Source organism: Myotis nattereri (genome assembly GCF_964212035.1).
Source record: "Myotis nattereri genome assembly, chromosome: 15".
Classification (NCBI taxonomy): Eukaryota; Metazoa; Chordata; class Mammalia; order Chiroptera; family Vespertilionidae; genus Myotis; species Myotis nattereri.
The window spans coordinates 46,373,571-46,393,170 of NC_138090.1; the positions used below are offsets into that span (position 1 = coordinate 46,373,571).

A 19,600-nucleotide genomic window follows, 5' to 3' on the forward strand; every position below is an offset into this window, starting at 1 on the left:
TCTGATTCGTCCGCCTCGGCTAGTCCCCGGCAGGCCATTGGCCACTTCCGCTCGCCTTCTGATTGGCCCACCGAGCAACCTCTTTCCCTCAACGCAAACAGCAGACACCGCGGAGTTCAGAGCTTGGGGCAGACAAGGGAGCCTTTTATTCACAAGGGTCGGGGGTGGGGTTCCTAGGTGGGGAGAGACAATAAATACCGAGGAAGGTCGGGGTTTCAGTGCATCCAAAACGTGGATTAGGGTGCTAGGGTCCTGGAGCCTTCGGCTGGTCGGGAGACAGGTCAATAAATACCCAAACCGCCGAGGCGGGAGGAGCCGGCAGAGGCTCCGAGAGCAGCGCACGTGAGGAGGGTGCGGGAGGCCCCGAAAAAGCGGGGCTAATACAAGCGAACGGTTCCAGAAAACAGCGGGCTCGCGCTAGACATTCTCTCGCAGAGAACGAGCGAGCAGGGCTTCATGCACAAGGATTGGTGGTTTTCGAGCCGATGTGGGTGGGGTGCGTGGAGGGTGAAAAACAGATGGCTGAGCTCTGGCTCTGCTGCCTTCTCTCGATCGCAGTGTGCCGATCCACGTCGCGGCCTCAGCCAGGCTGGAGGAAGTGGTCCGCGTTCCACCCACAGCACCACTTCGGGTTACAGGCCTCCTGTTAGCCCCGCGCTCCGGCCTCGGGCCCGGCTCCTCCCTCCCCGGCCGCCAGGGGGCGGGCCGGATCACAAGGCTGCAGCTGGGGTGGAGGCGCACATTGGAGCGGTGTGAGCCGGGAGGTGATGTGAGTGGCTTCTGGGCCGAGCGCGCGTCACCCAACCCTCCAGCGGGGCCCGAGTGGAGGACGGGCCGGGGCTCTAAAGTTCAGGGGACGAAGACGGCTCCTGGGCGGCGCCAGACCCGGGCGGGATGGCCTGCGCAGGCCACCAACCCAGTGCAGCCCAGGGCGGCGGTACCAGCCAGAGCAGCGGCGAACAGGAACAGGGGACGCGCCTGCGATAGGCCAGGCTTAGGGACCTGCGGAGGAGAGGGCGGGATCAGCACGGGTGTAAACGGATACTTGATTGGTTGCTGGGACTCGCCCCGCCCCCGCTCATAGATCGGTCCTCGTTCTTCCCGCCCCCAACAACTCGGGCAGCTGTGGTTGGTCGGCTTGCAAGCCTCTAGTCTTGTCTGAACTCGTCATTGGCTGCTCTTCTAGCGGCTGCGTTGATTGGCTGCCAAAGCACCCTCCCTCCCGCAGAAGCCCAGCCTCATAGAGGAGCAGCTAAGCACAGGCGGCTTGGGGCTCGTGGAGGCGGCGGGGGACGCCGCGGCGGGCGGGCGGGTGGGTGGAAGCAGCCGGACGTACCCTGGCAGGGAGCAGCAGGTGGCGGCGGTGCATGGGGCCTGGCCCCACCAGCGGGCACTGGCCCAGAGCCACGGCCGGGGGGCCATCTAGCTGGAGAGAGAAGGGACAGGTGACCCAATCGGAGCCCGGCCGCCTCGGTGGGGGGCGAGAGACAGGGGACCGAGGTCGGGGAGGGGATCGAGGGAGCTCCCGGACGGGATTTGGTGAGAAGCCTGAACCGTGGGAGAGCTAGTGGATATGGGGCTGAATGGAAGGTTCTGTTGCCTGGAACCCCAAAGGAGTAGGTGAGCCCTAAATCTGTACGGGGAGATGGGGACAGGGTCTGCAAAGAGGGGGCAGCAGGCTTGACGCAGGGGAAAAAGAGGGGTCTTACATGGGAAGGTGGATCCGTGGCCCGGGGACTGGGGACCCCCGTGACAGCTGGAAGGAGAAGAGAGAGGTGTAGGGTGCGTGCAGTGACGGAGGAGGACAGTGGCGCGGTGTGCCTCAGCCTGGGCCACTCTCCCTCCCCCAGGTGTCCACACACGCTGGCGAGCCCCCCTCCCCCGGTGCCCTAGGGGAAGGAGGTGGATGAGGGCCTCACCGGCAGCTCCCTGCGCCTGCAGCCCCTCCATCCGCTCTTGCAGCTGCTGGATGTGCGCCTCTAGGTCTCGGTTCCTGGCATCAGCCTCGCGGAGTTGACTGAGGGGAGGTAAGGACCGTGAGCCCTTTGGGGTCTTTGGGAGAGGCTGCTAAAGGTAGCGACAGGCCCCTGTGCCCTGACCCCGACCTGGCGAAGTTCTGGTTGGCCGTGCGGATGGCCTCCAGCTCCCTGCTCAGGCTCTCCCGCGTAAGCATCGCCTCCTCCAGGGCCTCCTGGAGCTCCTGCAAGGTCACCTCGGCCTCTGCCACATCCGCTGGGATTGCCACTGGAACTGCCACTTCAGCCTGCACATAGGGACTGGGCTTAGGGCTGCCGTGGCTCCTGGGGCACTCAGGACTTGGGCATAGGTTCCAGGCCTGGGATCCTCTCTTGCCTTCTACACTCCTAGATCTTTCTGGAATCCCCACAGTTCCTGCAATGATCCAGGCACCCTCCTTCCCTAACCCACCTCCCGCCCTGGTCTCCAGCCTTTCATGGGCTCCACTTCCATCCACCTCCTTACAGGAACCAAAGGGTTGTTCCTAAAACACTAACTCAACTTGTCCACGGTGCAGCCTTGCTCAAAACTTCTCCAGCTCCTCAGGGCCGGCAGAAGGCCTGCTGCACCAGAAGGCCCGTTTTGGTTTGGTTTGGTTTGGTTTGGTTTGGTTTGACCTCTGCAGCCTCCCTCCCCTCACCCTTCACCCCCCTTCCTCTGGAACAGTTCAGCTTCAATACCCGCCTTTCAGGGTCACGAACAAACCAGCTGGTTCCCACCTCAGGGCCTTTGCTAACCAGTGGGCACTTTCCTTCCCATGGGTGGTCCCCTCCTTCTGCAGGGCTTCCCCTGCCCAGAGAGTCCCCGGCACACACACTCAGTGCCCTCTGGTCGTCTCTGACGGAAGTAACACATTTTCCGTCTCTGTGAGTCAGCTCTCAGAGGGCTTAGTGCTCCATGGCACACGCTACCCTGGAAATCTTTGCCTTTCCTCCAACAACTCACCTTTTCCTCCGGTGGGGGCACCCTGGGCTCCAGGCTGGGCACTTGCACAGGTGGCTCAGGCAACGGCTCGGCCTCCAGTTCCATGGGCATAGGGCCCTGGACCTCATCGTCCCTGGGGAGAGAGAGAGGGCGAGGGGGAGAGAGCCAGGACTCCCTAACCTCTGGTCATGGGGCAGCTAGATCCAAAGTCCCGTGGTTTGAGGAGGGGGGCAGAGTGAAGGGAACAAGTTGCTAAATTGGTGTGACAGGTCTTCCTCTTGGAAAGGAAAAAGGCTGCCCTTTGCATGGCCTCGGGCCCCTGGGAGCTGCCCTCTGCACCTTCTGTGGGAACTCGGGGAACACCCATGTCCTAGGGCCCACTCATCTCCTCCCTCTCCAGGTGCCCTTTGCAGACCCCTCTCCTAGGGCCCTCAGGACAGTGAGGCGACCCACTGAGTGGAACACTGCCCACCTCCAAAGGTAGAGTCTTAGGACTGTGTGTGGATCCCAAGACCGGGACTCTAGACATCAGCACACGCCCCACGCCCAGCTACTGGGCGGGACACAGACGCTCCCTACATACTACGTGGCAGTAAAAGCAGGTGTTCCTCCCAGTCCAGCAGCCCCTCGTGGAACTGTGTTCAGGGACCTAACCATCGGCACATGCACCTGGACCAGCCTGTGCTTCATGCGGCCTGGCTTAGGGCCGAGGACAGGCTAACTGAGTCCTGCCTGCCCAATAAGGAGAGTATACACAGCGGGTCAGGATCAGCTTGTAGTTCATTCATAACCAATGGTGTTGGTAATACATTGTCGGTAACAAAACAGGGTAGAATGCAGCAGGTTCTCGGGGTTAAAAATGTGTGTGTATCCATGAGCCAGGGGCCATTGCTGATGATGGACTTCCTTTTTCTTATCCACATATTATAATTCACTAATGCCAAGCAATGTATTATTAGTGGGGTTCCTGTTTTATTTTTTATTGAATGATTGATTTTAGAGCGAAGAGAGAGAAACATCGATTTGTTGTTCCACTTATTTATGCTGTCATTGGTTGATTCTTGTATGGGCACTGACCAGGGATTGAACCCACAACCTAGGTATATCGGGGCAGCACTAACCAACTGAGCCACCCGGCAAGGGCTGGAATTAATGTTTTAGAAAGGCTTTATGTGAGTGATTCATTGAATTTGTGTTGTTTTAAGATCGGTTTTAAAATTCTAAACATTTTGCTTTCTAGGATTCTGAGGTCCTGTGACTCTGTACTAGAAATTTAAAAGTGGCTCTGAGGTTTTACAATCGAATCTTAACATTTCAAAGTACTGTGGTCTGAGATTTAAGGCCCTATAGCTCTGGGTTCCTAAGAGTCCTTGGTCCCAAGTCAGTAAGGTTCCAAGACTGATCCAGCAATTCTACTGGGCGCTGATGGGCCCAGATACTGTCACCCTGAGCAGCCTCCTGCACCCCCAGGCTGCTCCGCACAAGCCACACAGGGGCAGCTCTTACCTGAGGGCCATGCAGGAGTAGGAGTAGCCCACAAAAGGCAGGTGGACCCCCAGCGGCATGCCTTCCCGCATGTCTGACAGCGTCTCCTAATACAAGAGAATCAGACAGGAGGCTGGCCCCTCACCCCTTACGTCTCAAATCTCCCCCCAAACCCACCCTTCCTTAGGGCCTATAAAGTGTCCCTCCGTCATTCATGGTGTCCTGTTTCCCTCAAGGTGCTCGCCACAGTATCAGTATCTACTTCTCCAAACGGAAGTGGCTGCGGGACCAGGGGGGCAGTGCCCAGCGCAGGGCACCAGGCTGACTGAGCGCCAAGACAGCTTGTGTAGCGAGAGGGAGGCGGCCTCAGGGAGGGAGATTTTTCTATGGTGCTTTCCTGCCTTCTACCTTGGCTCCGATAGGGCCCTTCTCCAGGAGGCCCTACCCCTGTCCTCCTTCACCCCAGCCCTGATTGCTCTGGGGTGTCATCGTCTGGGGACAAGTCTGTGTCCCCCATTGGACTGCGAGTCTAGGCCACCGCTGGGCTCCCAGCCCTGGACAGGCACAGAGCAGTTCACGGGAAGAAATGATGTCAGGCCCCCAGGAGGTGGGCACTGTCGTTGCCCGAACTTAATGGAGCAGGGGTCGCAGGTACCTACCCCGCCCCCGCTCACCATGGCAGTGAGCCCATCTTCCACCACATCGAAGTTGCACGTGTCGGTGGCACCCTCAAAATCCGGAGTAAACGGAGGCACGCTGTCTCGGAGACCATCCCAATCGAGGCCGAAGAAGAAAGGATGCTTCTGGAAATCGCCTGCTCCATTCCGGCCCAGCCGCGTCTCCGGGGGACACAGCAGCCGCTGGATGAGGTCGCGGGCCTCCTCGGGGACCCCTGCATCCGCCAGCGGTAGGGAAAGGTGCTCCTGCTCCGAGGGGGCGGGAGAGCGGGGCTGTCAGCCTGGGCGCAGGCGCAGAGGGGCCGGGGCCCCCGGGGCTCCGCTCACCTTGTAGTGCACGATCTTGCCGTAGGTCTCGGCCGTGGAGTCGGCGTAGAAGGGCGTCTGTCCGTAGAACATTTCATAGGCGAACACGCCCAGGGCCCACCAGTCACACTCGGGGCCGTAGCTGCCCGGCCCCGGCCCGCCGCCCACGGCCTGCAAGATCTCGGGGGACAAGTAGTCGGGGGTGCCCACAGCCACCAGCGACCGAACCTGAGTCAACAGAATCGGAGTTGGGCTCAGCCCCGCCCCCCTGAGCCCTGACCCCGCCTCCTTCTAGCCACGCCCAGCGCCCGGCCCCGCCCCCTGCCTGTCCTAACTCCTCCTCCTTCGCCCCCCAAATCCAGGCCTGGCTCTGCCAACGCGCGTCAGCCCGCCCCGCCCCGCACTCCGCACCGCCTCCGCACCGCCTCCGCCCCCACCCCAGCCCTCACTGGTGGCACCGGTGGGCGCACCGCTCACCATTCCGTCTGCCCGCAACTTGAGGCAGGAACCGAAGTCGGCCAAGCGGATGTGGCCGCAGCGGTCGAGCAGGATGTTGTCGGGTTTGATGTCCCTGCCCAGCGGGGAGGTGGGAGCGGAGGGGGCAGGTGAGCCTCCCTCCCACCCTCTCACCAGGCTCAGGCCCCGTTCTCTTAGGGACTAGAGTAGACTCTCCAGCTCCCAGGCCTCCAGGCCTCGCCCTCAGGCTCTGTCTCCAGGTCCCTCTCCAGGCGCTGCCCCCCCGCCCCGGGCTCCACCATTTGTCCAGGTTACCCCCCCCCGCCCCTGAGGCGCCCACCTGTGCACATAGCCCAGCCGGTGCACCGAGTCTATGGCCATGACAATCTCCGCCAGGTAGAAGCGCGCCATCTCGGCCGGGATCCGCTCCCCAAACTTGCTCAGCAGCGTCAGCAGGTCCCCGCCCACGTAGTACTCCATGACCAGGTACTGGAGGGGGCGTGTCGCGGGGTCAGTAAGCCCCGGGGTGATCGGGCTGATAGCCCTGGACAAAGACTCCCAGAGATCCCGCAGCAGCAGCCCCAAGGGAGCCCCAGATGTCTTCCAGGCCAAATCAGAGACCCCCTCCCCCACCCAGAACCCCCAATTCTGCCAGATGTCACTAGGCAGAGATCCACTCCCCTCGAGAAGAGGACCCAGAGGCCTCCTGGTGCCCAGAGTGCACAGCTCCCCAGACCCCCCGCTCAGACTCCGCAGAGCTCCCCCATTCCAGGTAAGGTCCCCCCAAGGCGCAGCTTTATAGAGCCCCCAGAATCGGCCTGCGAACGCCCGCCATCCCGGGAAAGGAAGCCTATTCCTACCACAGGGCTCCCCACCCTAAAACCGCTTCTGCCCGCCTCCTTGATTGACAGCCTTGGGTGGAGGTGCGTCCCTCCAGTCGCCCGACCGGGACTCACCAGGTAGTTCTCGTCCTGGAAGGCGAAGTGCAGCTGCGTGATCCAGCGCCGGTCCCCGTTCACCAGCACATCCCTCTCTTCGCGGAAGCACGACACCTGCGGGGCAGCGGGAGGCGCTGAGGCGGTTGGGGGGCTGGGGGTGGCGGGGAGACTCCTCCGCGCGCAGCACAGCCGGCACGGGCCTCACCTCGCCTCTCTTCAGCATATCCCACTTGTTCATGATCTTCATGGCGTACACCTGGCCCGTCTGCTTCATCTTCACGACCGCGACCTGAAGGCCGACACGCGGGGGCTGGGGTGGCGGCGGGGAGGAACACCCACCGCCCAGGCCGGACTCCACCGAGACTCCGCCCACCGCGCCACGCCCATCGGTCTTAAGCCCCGCCCCTGCTGGTTTCAGGCTCTAAACTCATTCATCAATTTCTAAGCCCCGCCCCCAGCCCTGGGGCCGGCCTAAGGCAGGGCTCACCTCGCTGAACGCGCCGCGTCCGATCACCTTCAGGATCTCGAAGTCCTCCCTCCGCAGCCGGGCCTCCTTAAGCCTCGCCGCGATGGGCTCCACTGGGGGCGGGGCGGGGAGAACCAGGGTCACCGGGACTGACAGTGGAGACGGGGAGGGAGTCCCACACCCTGTGCCTCAGTCTCCCCTCGCTGATCCTCACTCTCAACCTCCCCCTCTGCCTGCCCTTTAAGACTGCTGGCCTCCCAAAGGCTTCCCCACATAAGCACTGGGTGAGGTTTTGGGGATGCAAAACTGCCCTCCTACAGAAGTGGGAGGCCCGGGAACCCCTTTTTGGGACGAGGCATGGGGTCAGGGCTCCTGTGGGAGCAGGGGTGGGGTACGGGGACACGAGTCTGCAGAAAGGAGGCCCCGGAACAGGGAGGATCAGCCCAGTTCTAGCTCCCTGGGCCCCCACCCCCAATTGGGGTGATGGGAAACGGTCCGAACCTGCAGCTTTACCCAGTCCCTCTAGGCCCTTGGACCACACTCAGGGAAACAGTGACTTGGGGGGCGGGGCCGGGAGAAGGAGCTGAAGAGGGGACAAGGCCATGGTGGACCCGCATCCAGGGCTCCAGGCCCAGTTCAAATGTGTTCTCAGTCCTTGCAGTCCGGGAGCAGCGCTCTGTCCTCCCCTAGTTACAGACGGGACTCAAGGCTCCGACAGGTGAACTCCTTTGCCCAAGGTCCTACAGCTAGGAATGCTAACGGGCAGTTTGGGAATAGAGGGGGGAGTGGGGACTGAGGCAGGGAGAGGCAGGAGACTCAGGGACTTGGGAGAGGGAGGCCTAGACCCCCGGGGGGGGGGGAAGCCACTGGAGACCTCGGGTAGGGTGGAGAGAGGATGGGGGTGAGCAGGAATGAGGGGAGATACAGTGGTTATGGAGGGGAGAGAGGCGTCCAGATGGGGTTCAGGGAGAGTGGGCCAGCAGGGAAGAACCAGCGAGGGCCCAGGATTGGGGAGGGAGGAGAGAGCCAAGACATTGAGCCCTTTTAAGGCAGTGGGAACCCAGGCCCCCTCCCCCGCCCAAGCCCGCAGGGGAGGGGCCCGCAGGATACTGCTCGGGCCACAAAAGGAGTGCTCCTCCCAGGAGAGCCGGACCCCTGCCCCCACGCAGGTCTCAGTTCACCCCGCAGGTCAAACTTCATCCCTGCAAAAAGGAGTCTGCGAGAGTTGCTAAGGGGCTAGGGGGCGTGGGGGTGAGATTCTTGAGAGGCTGAGTGGCCTCCACCTTCCCATCTGCGAATTGGGAGGCAGAAGGAGAGGAGCAGGGCCTGGGTTCCGAGGAGATGGACACAAGGAAAGAAGGGGCGGGAGGAGGCAGGAGGAGGAAACCCAGGGACAGAGGAGCCTAAGGACCCAGAGCAAGCCGAGGAGGGACAGGCCCTGGAGGGACAGATGGCAGACTGTCACAGACGCCCCAGTGAGCCCGAGTCCAGCCAGGAGAGGGTGGGGACCGGCGAGGCAGGAGGCGGGGGTTCAAGCATCGTCCCTCTGGAGGACTGGACCTATTTCTGGGGAGGACTTGGCAGGAAGGGGCTTTGTGGGAGAAGCGGAGGACGGAGGCCATGAAGGAGAATGAACGGGTCTGTGGAGCTGGAGCGAAGGCTGACCCTGGGGGTAGACGGGGGACAGGGAGGCTCCTGTCTGGAGCTGGCTGTCCCCTAGGGCCTGCCTGAGTCACTGAGCCTGTCAGTGCCTGGGCACCTGTTGGGGCAGCTGGAGAGGCTGGCGCCTAACACCTGCCCATGGACCGCGCCCCTGGCAGCTGCCCCATCCTGTCTCTGTGCCTGTGCGAGCCCCTTGCTCTGGGAACCAGGGGGGCGGCCATAGGGTGTGTGCGGGCACCTAAGAGACAGGAGTCCCAGCATGTCCCTAGGCCTGGACTGGGGGGTAGGGGTGCAGGGGGCCATGGGGGGCTGATCCCGCCCAGCCCACCATGGCTCCCAAGTCATGGTTGCCCTGGCCTCTGCTGACCCCACTCTGCCCAGCAAGAGTGGCACAGGGGTAGGGGCATGTCACCCCAAGACCCAGGCCCCAGCTCTGGGCCCCTGAATAGGAAGCTCTCCCCATGTCTGCCCTGCCCTCCAAGAGCCTCCGACGCCCAATCCCATTCCCTGCCTCTGCCCTACCCCCACCTCCCAGTGGGGAGGGGGCATGCAGGCAGGTACTCACCCCACTGCAAGAAGTCGGCCACATACTTGTCCTGGGCCAGGTCGGAGGCACCCAGCTCCTGGTGGACGCCCAGGAGAAGGTCGAGCAGGGGCTCCAGCCCCAGGAAGCCGGGGTCCAGCACCAACTGCTGGAGCCGCCTCAGCCGCACCTCGGCTGACATGTCGGGCAGGCAGCACCATGGCCCCCTCCCCGGGCCAGGGGCTCGGGGTCCTCTCGTCACGGGGCCTGGCAGCCCCTGTTCAGGCCCCAAGGCCCTGGCTGCATGTCCGCCTGTCCCTGGTTGTCCCCTGGGCCTCTGGCCACTTCTCTCTGCAGGCTGCAAAGGCCTCCTCCTCTTCTCCCCACCCCTTGACCAGCCCCCTCCCGCCTACCAGCCTTAACCCCTCACAAGCCAGGCCCCCCCAGAATGCTTCAGTGTGAGACTGGGGGGTAGAGAATCTCAACCATTCAACACCCCGCCCCCCAATAAAAGGCAGAGTACAGAGGAAAGCTGAAGCAACAGGTGTGACGGCCCAAGATGAGCCCTCCCATTCCCCAGAGGGGGCCAATTAAGGGCCAGTGACCTGGAACACTCCGCCCAAGCCCTGGAGTAGGGGGGGGGGGCGGGGGAGAAAGGGGGGAGGCCTGGGAAGGGGGGCAGGAGGCCAGGACAGCTTTGTGGGTGACTCAGCCGGGAGTCGGACTTTGGGGCAGTTTAAATTTAGCCCTCAGGCCTCCTGCTTTACACTCTTTTTTTTGGCAGGAGGTGGGGAAGGGGTGGTGAGAGAATTGGGAAGGGAGGCCCTCAGGAGCCAAGACCAGGGGTGACACTGGCCAAAGACTGGGGGAGGCAGAGGAGCCCCCAAAATAGCTCCTTGGGCCCGGCATGCAGCCACATTCCTGCCCAGGCCAAGATTAGAAACAAACACTTGGGGGGTGGGGGGGGGCAGGAGAGCCAGCCAGGAGGGATCTGTTGTCCCTTCCAGGGCGGACAGTGCTCCCGGAGGAAACCGGTCTCCCGGACGGCTGGGCTGGGCTGGGCAAGCCGGCCGGAGGCAGCAGGAGGCCAAGCCCTGTGCTCACGGGCACTCGCTCGGGGCCTTTGGAGCTGCCTGGGGAGACCCCATTTGGGAAGACCCTGTAGCATGGACTTAGGAGGTTTGGGCATTTCCGAGCCACGCAACGCTGCAAACTCGCTGCAAACTCCCACCGAGGCCTCCGGGAGGGGCCTGGTGGTTCTCTTCCCTCAAGGGTTTAGGGGTAGAGGCTCCTCCATCCAAGGGGTCCTGCTCACCGCTGGTTGGTGCCCTGAGCACATCCCTCCTCCCTCCTTCAGTTTTTCCCATTAACAGGGCGGGAGGAGGCAGGGCCTGGCTGCTCCCGCTCGCCCGTCGGAGCGGACTGATGGGCAGGCGCTCTCCCCAGCGCACACCCACTCCGATCCCATCTCCAAGTGCTTCGTCCCTGAGCTCGAAGGGCCCTCCTTTGGCCTCTGTAATGTTTCCTGAGCCCATGCAGCCCAGGTGGCTCGGTTCTACTACTTCTTCTTTTTTTTTTCTAACCTTCACTGGAGCACAAGCTTAGAGGGAAACACTGATCGGCTGCATGTGCTCCATCTTCCCCACCCCATGCCCTGACCCAGGATCAGACCAGCAACCTTTCAGTGCACTGGATGCTCAACCAAGCGAGCCACCTGGCCAGGGCTCTGTAACTTTCTAAATAAACTTTATCTTAAAAAAAAAAAAAAAAAAAAGCGGACACGCAGTGAAAGCACACACACTCCCGCCACACCTGCAAGGAAGGGATCAGAGACGCTGTGAAAACAGGGAACTTTAGTATAAATAAGAGGTGCTGGGGACAGAAGGGCCCCAAGGGGCTTCCATAACTTAACACTTTTCAAAAGCACGAACACCTGCAGGGGAGACGGGGTTTGGGCCGGCGGGGGCAGGCCGCCCCTGCCCTGCCCAGACTGAGGGGCACACTGCGGAGCTGGGGCTCATGGGCGGGGAGTTTCTCCCTCTCCCGGCCCAGGACCAGTCACATGCTGGGGACAGGGATGAGGCTAACACTGATGTTTCAGCGGAAGGAAGGGGTCACTGTACTTGGCAGTGGGTGGGGACAAGGCTGAGGCCACATGAGCCACTACATCCCCCCAGGGTCTAGGCCAGTCTGGGGGGACTCTCTGCCCCCCAGATTGTGCAGGGCGGGGGACCAGAGCAGTCCATCCGTCATGGTTAGTCTTGTTAACAGGTTGATCCGTGAGGTCAGCGGAAGGGTGATGGCTGGGAGGCGAGGCGGGTCAGGGAACCCGGCATCCAGGGCCTCACACCACCGTGCCGCTCGGGGAGTTGCCTGGTTGGGAGGAGATGCCCTGGGAAGAGGAGGGGAGACAGCAGGGGTTAGAGAACATCTGAGGACCCACCACCCGGCCTTGCCCTCAGTCCACTGGACACCCCCCACCCAGGATGCTGCTCTAGGTTCTGGAACTTCCATCTCAACTAGCTTCCCCGTCCCAGCAGGCAGCACTTTCAGGCAATAATTGAAGTCCTCAGGTGATCCTGAGCAGAGGATGGGGTAGGGGTGGAGGTGGGGAAGAGAGGAAAACTGGGGTCCCCTTCTGGGGGGGTGCCTGAGATTCTGGGGGGGAAAGAACTCAGGGACAGTCCTACCTCTACCACTGACTTGCTGGGTGACCTGGGCCAGCTTCCTTCCCCTGTCTGGGCCTCGGTCTCGTCTGTGAACTAGGGAGGTAGAGGGGTCTCTTTCAGGACTCACAAGACCCCCCAAATCCCAACACCTCACCTATGAGGCTCTGAGTTCTAGGGATGCAGGGCACTATGCTCCCAAAACCTCCCAAGGAACCAAGCCACGGCCCTCAGATGCGACATGCTGGGCGCCAAGCCCAGACTGAGCAGCTGAGACATCAGAGTCCACAGCTCCAAGGTGACAGGCGCCAGGCCTGTGCTCCACCCCGAGCCCCATGGCCCCCCCAGGGCAGGCACATCAGCCGCCTGCTGCCCGTCTTCAAGCCTCCCCGTCCTAAGAGGTGAGAGGGGCCGGGACTTGGCCGAAGTCACACAGGAAGACGTGCAGGACTGGGCCGGAGCCTGGTAATCCCGTCTGTGCCCCCCGCACCGGGCTCCTACGCCAGGGCCAGGCTGGAGGGCGAGCCCACTGCCCAGTCTTGCCCACAGAACTTGACCCGCAGTATCCAGTCTCATCATTTAAAAATCACATTTTCCACAGAAATACGGATCTGGCTTCAAGGAACAAGTGGCAAGACGTGGCTGTGCTGGGCCAGGGGCTGCCCTCTGGTAGCCGGCCACGGTCCCTACCACGCCCCGCGCTCCTACCTGACCGTGCGGACTGCTGCCCAGGGTTCTAGACCTGCCGTGAGAAGTGGCAGGGCCTGCTCTGAGACACTAAGATGGCACGGCTGCCCCGCACCCTACGGGCTAGAGGCTGTGATGGTGACCAACTGCTCTCCCCAAACCTGCCTCCCCGCGTCCCAGGTCCCAGGCAGGCCGGACTCACCGCCTTGCCCGGCCGGGCCCAGGTGCAGATGAGGCCCTCCTGGCAGGCGGTGATGATGCAGTCCTCCAGGAACAGGAGGACCGTCAGCCGCTCCTGGGCGATCTTCTTGCACACCAGGGGCTCGAGCAGGGGCACCTCGTGGATGCGTGGGCACAACGCCGTCCCCAGCACCTTGGCCGGGTCCAGACGGCTGTGGGGAACAGGGCCGCTGGGCTTGTCCCCGCTGCCGCCCCCCCCGCCCCCCCGGCTGATGTTGCCCAGGCTGTGGTAGCGCTTGTGCTCCTTCTCCGCCCCCCGGTCCCTCCGTTCCTGCAGCGTGAGCGTGGCGAAGCGGCCGATGCTGAACGGAGTGCCCGGCTCCGTCCCTGTGCCCGGGCCACCCGCCTTGCCACTGCCCGCTGGGTGTGGGAGGCTGTTGGAGCGGGACAGTGAGCGGGGCAGGGACCCGGGGCCGGGCTCGCCACCCCGAGAGCTGCTGGCAGCAGGCGGTGTGGTGCTAGGCGTGCCGGGGAGCGTGCGGGTGCGGGCCAGGGGTGGGTGTGGGTAAAGCACGTCTTCGGTGAGGTCCCACAGGCAAAACTGCGTGTCCTGGCCGGCTGAGCCGAAGCGGTAAGTGATGGAGCCGGCCTTGGGCATTGGGGAGAGCGGGTCTCCCCCATTCGGGCCGGGGCCGGCCACCTCGGGCTCCTCCTCCTCCTCGACGCTCCGTTCCGCGTCCCCACTGGCTGCCGCCGCCTCCTCGGCCCTGGTGGTGTAGGGGTCGAAGGCCACAGCATTGACCCAAGACTTGTGGCCGTGGCCGCGGGCCACCACGCGGCCCTCGGCGAAGGACCACACGGTGACCAGGTCATCTTCGCCACCCGTCACAACGTAGCGCCCATCGGGGCTCCAGCACACGCAGAGTAAGCCCCCGAAGTAGCTCTTCATGAGCCCCCGCAGGAGCATGGAGTCAAAGTGAAAGACGCGCAGGCAGCCGTCCTGGCTGACGCAGGCCAGGTGCCGGCCGTCGGGCGAGAAGGCAAACTCATTGAGGGGCCCCTCGCCCACCGCCCACTTGGCCAGCGGGTTGCGGGGTGCCTTGCTCTTGGCAGCGTAGACGGCGAAGCCCTCCCCCTGCTTCAGCAGGCTGTACTGGGGGGGTGCCGACGCACACGGGTGGCTGACATTGTACAGGTACAGGTGGCCGCTGGCGTGTGAGGCCAGAAACAGGCTCTCCGACTCAGGCAGCCACTTCAGGTATGTCACCTTGGTCTTGTCGATCAGCCGCTGCCAGGAGAGATGATGGGGTTGGGAGAGGGCCATCAGACCCTGACACACCTCCTTCCCAACCTGGTTCCCCAGGAGGCCATCAGACGTGGCCCAGGCCCCCCGGGAGAAGAGCCCCCCTCTAGGGAAAGGGCTGCTTCTGCGGCGGCCACAGAGCTCCATGAGCCTCAATGTCCCATTTGTGGCAAGGGGACAGTCCAGCCTCCCAGGGAACTGTCTTCCGTCTAATGCCCCCACTGTCTTTCCATGTTGGGCTCAGGGCAATAACCTGACCACAGGCCATCGGCTCCCCTAAGGAGCTGTGCGGCTCACTGCTCCAGCCCCAGCGCAGAGCTGTGCACACACGGGGTGCCTGGCAAGTGTTTCCTAGACGCATGAATGGCAACCCCATCCTGCCTGCAGCTCATCTTTGCTCCTTTTCTCCTCACAACTCACATCCAATCTTCAGTAACAGGCAGAACCTGACCTCTGCTCACCCTGAGCCCCAACCACCCGGTGCCAGCCACCATCAACCCCGGAGGGCCTCACTGGCCACTAGGCCACCACTGCCCGTGTCCGTTCCCCACACTGCTGCCCGAGAGCTGCCATTAGTGTGAGTCAGCGCCTGCGCGCCCCACTCTGAGCCCCAGGGCAGCCTTTCTCAACCAGGGGTTCAGAGGGAACTAAGCCCTGACGCCCTTAGGCATCCACCGAATGGAAGGAATTAATTTCTTTTCTCCGTGTCCAAGTTGCTTCTCATTCTTGGGAGAATTGAGAAAACAACCAGGTCAAAGCACTTCTGTTATACAGCTCAGCTGAGCCCAGGGGAGAGGCTCTGAAGCCCAGCTCTCCACAGCCTTCCAGCCCCTACAGGACCCGGCCCCTCCACTGACTTCCGGGAGCGCACCCCCCCCCCCCAGAACTGCTCCGACCAGGTCCTGCCGCGGGGCTCTGTCCCCGCCTCCCTCTACTCAGAATGTCCTCCCCCGGTTCCTTCTTCTTGCCTCCTTCACGTCTTCATTTCAATGTCACCCTCCCAGTGAGGCCCTCCCTGACCACTACCCCACCTCACCTCGCACCTGCCACGCCCCTTCCCCGCAGCACCCAGCACCTGTGGCGAGCCGCCCGCTCCACTTGCTGGGTAACTGTCCGCCCCGCTAGATGGAAGCTCCACAGAGGCGGGCCCTCTGGTTTGTTCACCGAGATGAGCCATCCCAGTGCTGAGAACACGCCTGGCCCTGAACAAACGCTCCGTAACTATTCCGTGAACGGGTGAGCTGGTGCCTTTTTATTCCACTCACTGTTCCACGCACTCCCTTCTGCCATTCATGCAATTCTATGCAGATGGAACACTGCTTCTGAACAGACGCACAGGGCACGAGTACCCACAGATAAGGCTGCTCGCCGGCATTTCTCTTGTGCCAAGTCGGCCCAGGACTAAGCCATCTCCATGCATGACTTTACAAGAGTCCTCCGAGGTAGGGGTGAAAGCCCCATTTTGCAGAGCAGGAAAACGGAGGTGCCGGAGGCTCTGTCACCTTCCCAGAGCCACACGGTGAGTCAGTGTGGCACAGCAAGGATTTGAATCCAATGCCCACGGGGCCCAGAATTTAAAGACCAACGGCTCTGACTTAAAACCAGTCCAAACTGACTAGCCTCAGTTCTCTAATCTGCAAAATGGGCCTCTCAAGCCCCAACCCATTGGCTGATGAAAACTCCAGGAGTAATGTATTCAGCGTATGACTAACAAAGCACAGGCCTGGGCACAGTAGGCGCTGGTGTCACTATTAGCTATCACACTGGCTGCTGTCTGTCACCCATCCCACGCAGCTGTCAGTCCACCCCCCTTTCTCCCTCATCCTGTCCCTCTCCGGCCTACACTGCTCCCCAGTGAGCCACAGTTTAATGGCAAACAGTATGTGTGGGGTTGGGTGGGGGGAGAGCAGGGAAGGGGCCACCTGGGGCTCCAGTCACCTCTTCATTGAATAGCTTGCTGGTGTCCTTCTTGATGAGGTCCAGGTACTGCACCTGGCCGGCCGAGAACCCCACCAGCAGGGAGATGGTCTCCGTGGCAGCAGTGAACTGGTTGAAGTCGTGGCAGGTGGGCTGGGTGCCCTTATAGATCCGCTTGTCAATTGGCTTGTTGAGGTCGATGGACTTAAGTGATGGGAGAAAAGGAGTTAATGGCTTCTACCACTGAGGAAGGAAGAGGGTGTTGAGGTTGGAGAAAACCACTAGGCGGAAGCACGGTTAACCCCCCGGGGGAAGTGGGCAGGTAGATGGGTGAGTGCGGAGGGAGGGCGCAACCACAGACAGGAAGAGGGACCCAAAGCATACAGAATAGAGAAAAGAAAAGACGGGAAGGACCTCCCCACCCAGGGCAGAAGACCACAGTGCCTCCCCAAAGTTGGACCCTTCCAACTTCAGGGACACCCTTACTCACAGCATTAGGGTTCGGGGTCCCCATAGTCCCTGAGCTCTGATTCCTTTCCAGTCCTACCTCATAACCTCAGCCATCTCCTCTGGGTCTTAGCAACACAATATTCCAACCTCCCCACCCCCAAACCCCCCACCAACTCAGGGTCACCCAAATCCCCAGGCCTCTAAAGCTCATCTCAGGAGTCCCTACAACAGTTCAGGGACCATTAAACCTCATGGTACCTTCACACCCCCTGGACGCTCAGGACCCCCATCCCTCCTGGGGACCACTGTAAGCTCCAGGGGTCTCATCCCCTCTGGCCCCCAGATCACTGCAGAGACCCCATCACACCTGGGGATGTCCCCTCCGGGCTTCATCACCTAAAGCTCTCCCATCAGCTCAGAGATCCTCATTTCCTCTGGGGTCCCTATAACCTCTCGGCCCCCCATCCCTTCCGGAATCCTGACCTTTGCCCAGGTCTGGAGACCCCCCCCCCCCTAACACCTCCACAGCCTGCAATGCCCCTGGGGTCTGCACCACCTCTGGGTTCCCGTCACCTGCAGAATGCCTGCCGCCCAGAACCCCGAGGGTCTACATCACCTCGGATTCTCCATCACCTCCAACATCCTCACCATCCCCATATCTCCCCTCCGCCCCACCCCACCCCCCATAACGGGGATCCCACAGGACCCAAGGCTTCCCATCCCCTCCAGGCTGCCCGGCACCGGGAGGCCTCCATCGCCTCAAGATGATGCATCACCCCCAGAACCCTTTCCCCCAGGGATGTCCATCGCACCCAGATGCCGATCTCCGGGCCCCCTAGGGACCCCCACCCGCTCAGCACCCCGGCCGCCCGGGACGCAGGCCGCTCACCCGTTGGCTCCCGCGGCGGCAGCAGCCCGGGTAGAAATAGAGCTCGCGGCCCAGGTTGAAGCAGACGCGGTCTCCGCCGGCCCCCAGGCCCGCGGGCGTGGCGGGCGGCTCCCCGGTGCCGGCGGTGTCCGGCTCTCCGAGGCGCACGAGGCTGAGGCGCACCGCGGGCAGCGCGGGCCCGGGCCCGGAGCCTGCGGGTGGCGGGGACGACGCGGGGCCCGCGGCGCCGGGGCCGGAGGTGGAGGCAGGGCCCGGCGGGGGCTGCGGCGGCTGGGGCGGCGCCGGGGTCTGGGCGGAAGCCGGGCCCGACCTGCGAGCGGCGCCGTCTCCGGGGAGCAGCTTGTAGAAGCCCTCGCGGGTGCGGAACTGCGACTTGATCTCCGCGCAGTCCCCCATGGAGGCGCCCGGGCCCGAGCCGCCCTCCGCTCCGCCCGCCGCCATCTTGGGCGCCCCCCGGGCCCGCCGCTGCCCGCCCGCCGCCCGCCGCCGGGCCCCCTGCCGGAAGCCGCGGGCCCGCGCCGGAAGAGGTGGGGTCGTCGCCCGGACGACGTCTCCTTGATTGGCAACGGGGCCGGGAGGAGGGACCAGCCCGGCTGTCGCTCGGGTAACGGTCCTGGGTCTCCGGGCGGGGCGAGGAGGTGGGCGTGGCCTTCGTGCCGGAGACGACCGTGTGGTTGGCTGCGGGGGCGGGGCCGCAGGGAAGGGGCGTGGTATTTAAAAAGAACAGGTCCCTAGCAACGGCGCCCTGGGAACCGTTTGCCTAGCAACGGAGAAACCCTCCAGAGAAGGCCTCCTTCCTGCCCTGGCCTCCCTGTGACCTCACAGATGACCCCAGATGACCCCAGTGTCTCCAGAGACTCTCGACACACACCCTCCTGAATTCCAGTGTTTCCCACGGACGTCCCCTGTCCCCCACTGGCCACAGCTTCGCCAGCCATTCCTCCGCACCCCTGATGATCCCCCAAACCTCACTGATCTCAAGTCTCCATAAAACTCTGAGGACTTCCTGGCTGGTTTGGCTCAGTGGATAGAGCATCGGCCCGTGGACTGAAGGGTCCCGGGTTCGATTCTGGTCAAGGGTACATGCCTGGGTTGCGGGCTCGATCCCCAGAGGGGGGCGTGCAGGAGGCAGCCGATCAATGATTCTCTCTCATCACTGATGTTTCTATCTCTCTCTCCCTCTCCCTTCCTCTCTGAAATCAATAAAAATACGTTTTAAAAAAATATTAAAAACACACACACAAAAAAAAATACTTCGAGGACTTCATCTGGCCCACTAGTGATTAATACCAACCCCAAACATCTCCATGCTTCCCACCAACCTCCAATATGTATCTCCATGACTCACTGTCTTCAACAATCTCACTTGGTCCTCCAACACCCACCTTCGATTCCAATATTACACTGGGCCCCGTAAGCTCCCCAGTGTTCCAATGATCCGCCAGTCACCCCAAACCTCCTCCTGGTCCCAGCCGTGCCCACAGGTAGCCAGTGCCCCTGACTTCTGCTGAAGCCACGCTGCCCCATCACAGATATTCCGAGACCCACTTATTCAGTGGCCTCCCAGATTGGTCACCAAATGTCCCAGGGGCATCTCACTCACACTCAACAAGTCCTACAATGAACTAACTTGACATCTTACTCCACATCCTGCTCCTCTCCTGTGACCCATTCTTAGGGCCAGCACTATCACCCCCCAGACCTGAGTGTCTGCCTAGATTTGTACAATCCTCCCCCCCCCCCCCCACCTCCCCGCTTCCTGTCCTCAGGTCTTGCATTCTGTCACCTAAAATCCTCGTTTCCAGCCCCTTCTTCTGCACAGCCAAGGTCCAACCTGCTCCTCTCCTGCTCCGGGCCCTGAACCAGCCTTATTTCTGCTCTCCCAGGCTCCTGTCTCACTCTCCTGTCTATCCTCCCCGTGGCATCTAGAGAGGTATGTCTGAAGCACAAACATGACCAGGCCCTCCCCTGCTGGAAGTCCATCTGTGGTTCCCTAGTGCTCTCAGGGCAAGGTTAAGCCCTGGACGATCTATTTCCTGCCAACTGCTTTCCTGT

The 19,600-nt window shown here is 62.2% G+C and overlaps 2 protein-coding genes across 10 annotated transcripts; both read right to left on the reverse strand.

Annotated features, from left to right (window-relative positions):
- Positions 1-112: 112 nt before the first annotated feature.
- On the reverse strand, positions 113-11,201 carry DMPK (DM1 protein kinase). 8 transcript variants are annotated; one of them, XM_081107730.1, is made up of 15 exons: positions 9,496-11,201; positions 7,290-7,381; positions 7,008-7,091; positions 6,821-6,916; positions 6,205-6,353; positions 5,886-5,979; positions 5,430-5,636; positions 5,100-5,348; positions 4,447-4,532; positions 2,962-3,073; positions 2,106-2,263; positions 1,920-2,017; positions 1,710-1,756; positions 1,337-1,426; positions 113-1,002 (listed from the first exon to the last, which is right to left on the reverse strand). In XM_081107730.1, exons 1-15 carry the CDS (start codon positions 9,653-9,655, stop codon positions 850-852), a joined length of 1,875 nt encoding a protein of 624 aa, XP_080963856.1. In that variant the 5' UTR covers positions 9,656-11,201; the 3' UTR covers positions 113-849. The 8 variants fall into 8 exon arrangements, with proteins under 8 accessions (XP_080963856.1, XP_080963855.1, XP_080963854.1 ...); XM_081107729.1 differs by having other exon boundaries at positions 118-1,002; positions 1,337-1,422; XM_081107728.1 differs by having other exon boundaries at positions 118-1,002; positions 5,085-5,348.
- Positions 11,202-11,291: 90 nt separating this feature from the next.
- Positions 11,292-18,039, reverse strand: DMWD (DM1 locus, WD repeat containing). 2 transcript variants are annotated; one of them, XM_081107725.1, is made up of 5 exons: positions 17,546-18,025; positions 16,228-16,410; positions 13,009-14,274; positions 12,144-12,215; positions 11,292-11,845 (listed from the first exon to the last, which is right to left on the reverse strand). In XM_081107725.1, the coding sequence occupies exons 1-5, from the start codon at positions 17,984-17,986 to the stop codon at positions 11,798-11,800; spliced, it is 2,010 nt and encodes a 669-aa protein (XP_080963851.1). In that variant the 5' UTR covers positions 17,987-18,025; the 3' UTR covers positions 11,292-11,797. The 2 variants fall into 2 exon arrangements, with proteins under 2 accessions (XP_080963851.1, XP_080963852.1); XM_081107726.1 differs by lacking the exon at positions 12,144-12,215 and having other exon boundaries at positions 17,546-18,039.
- Positions 18,040-19,600: the final 1,561 nt, after the last annotated feature.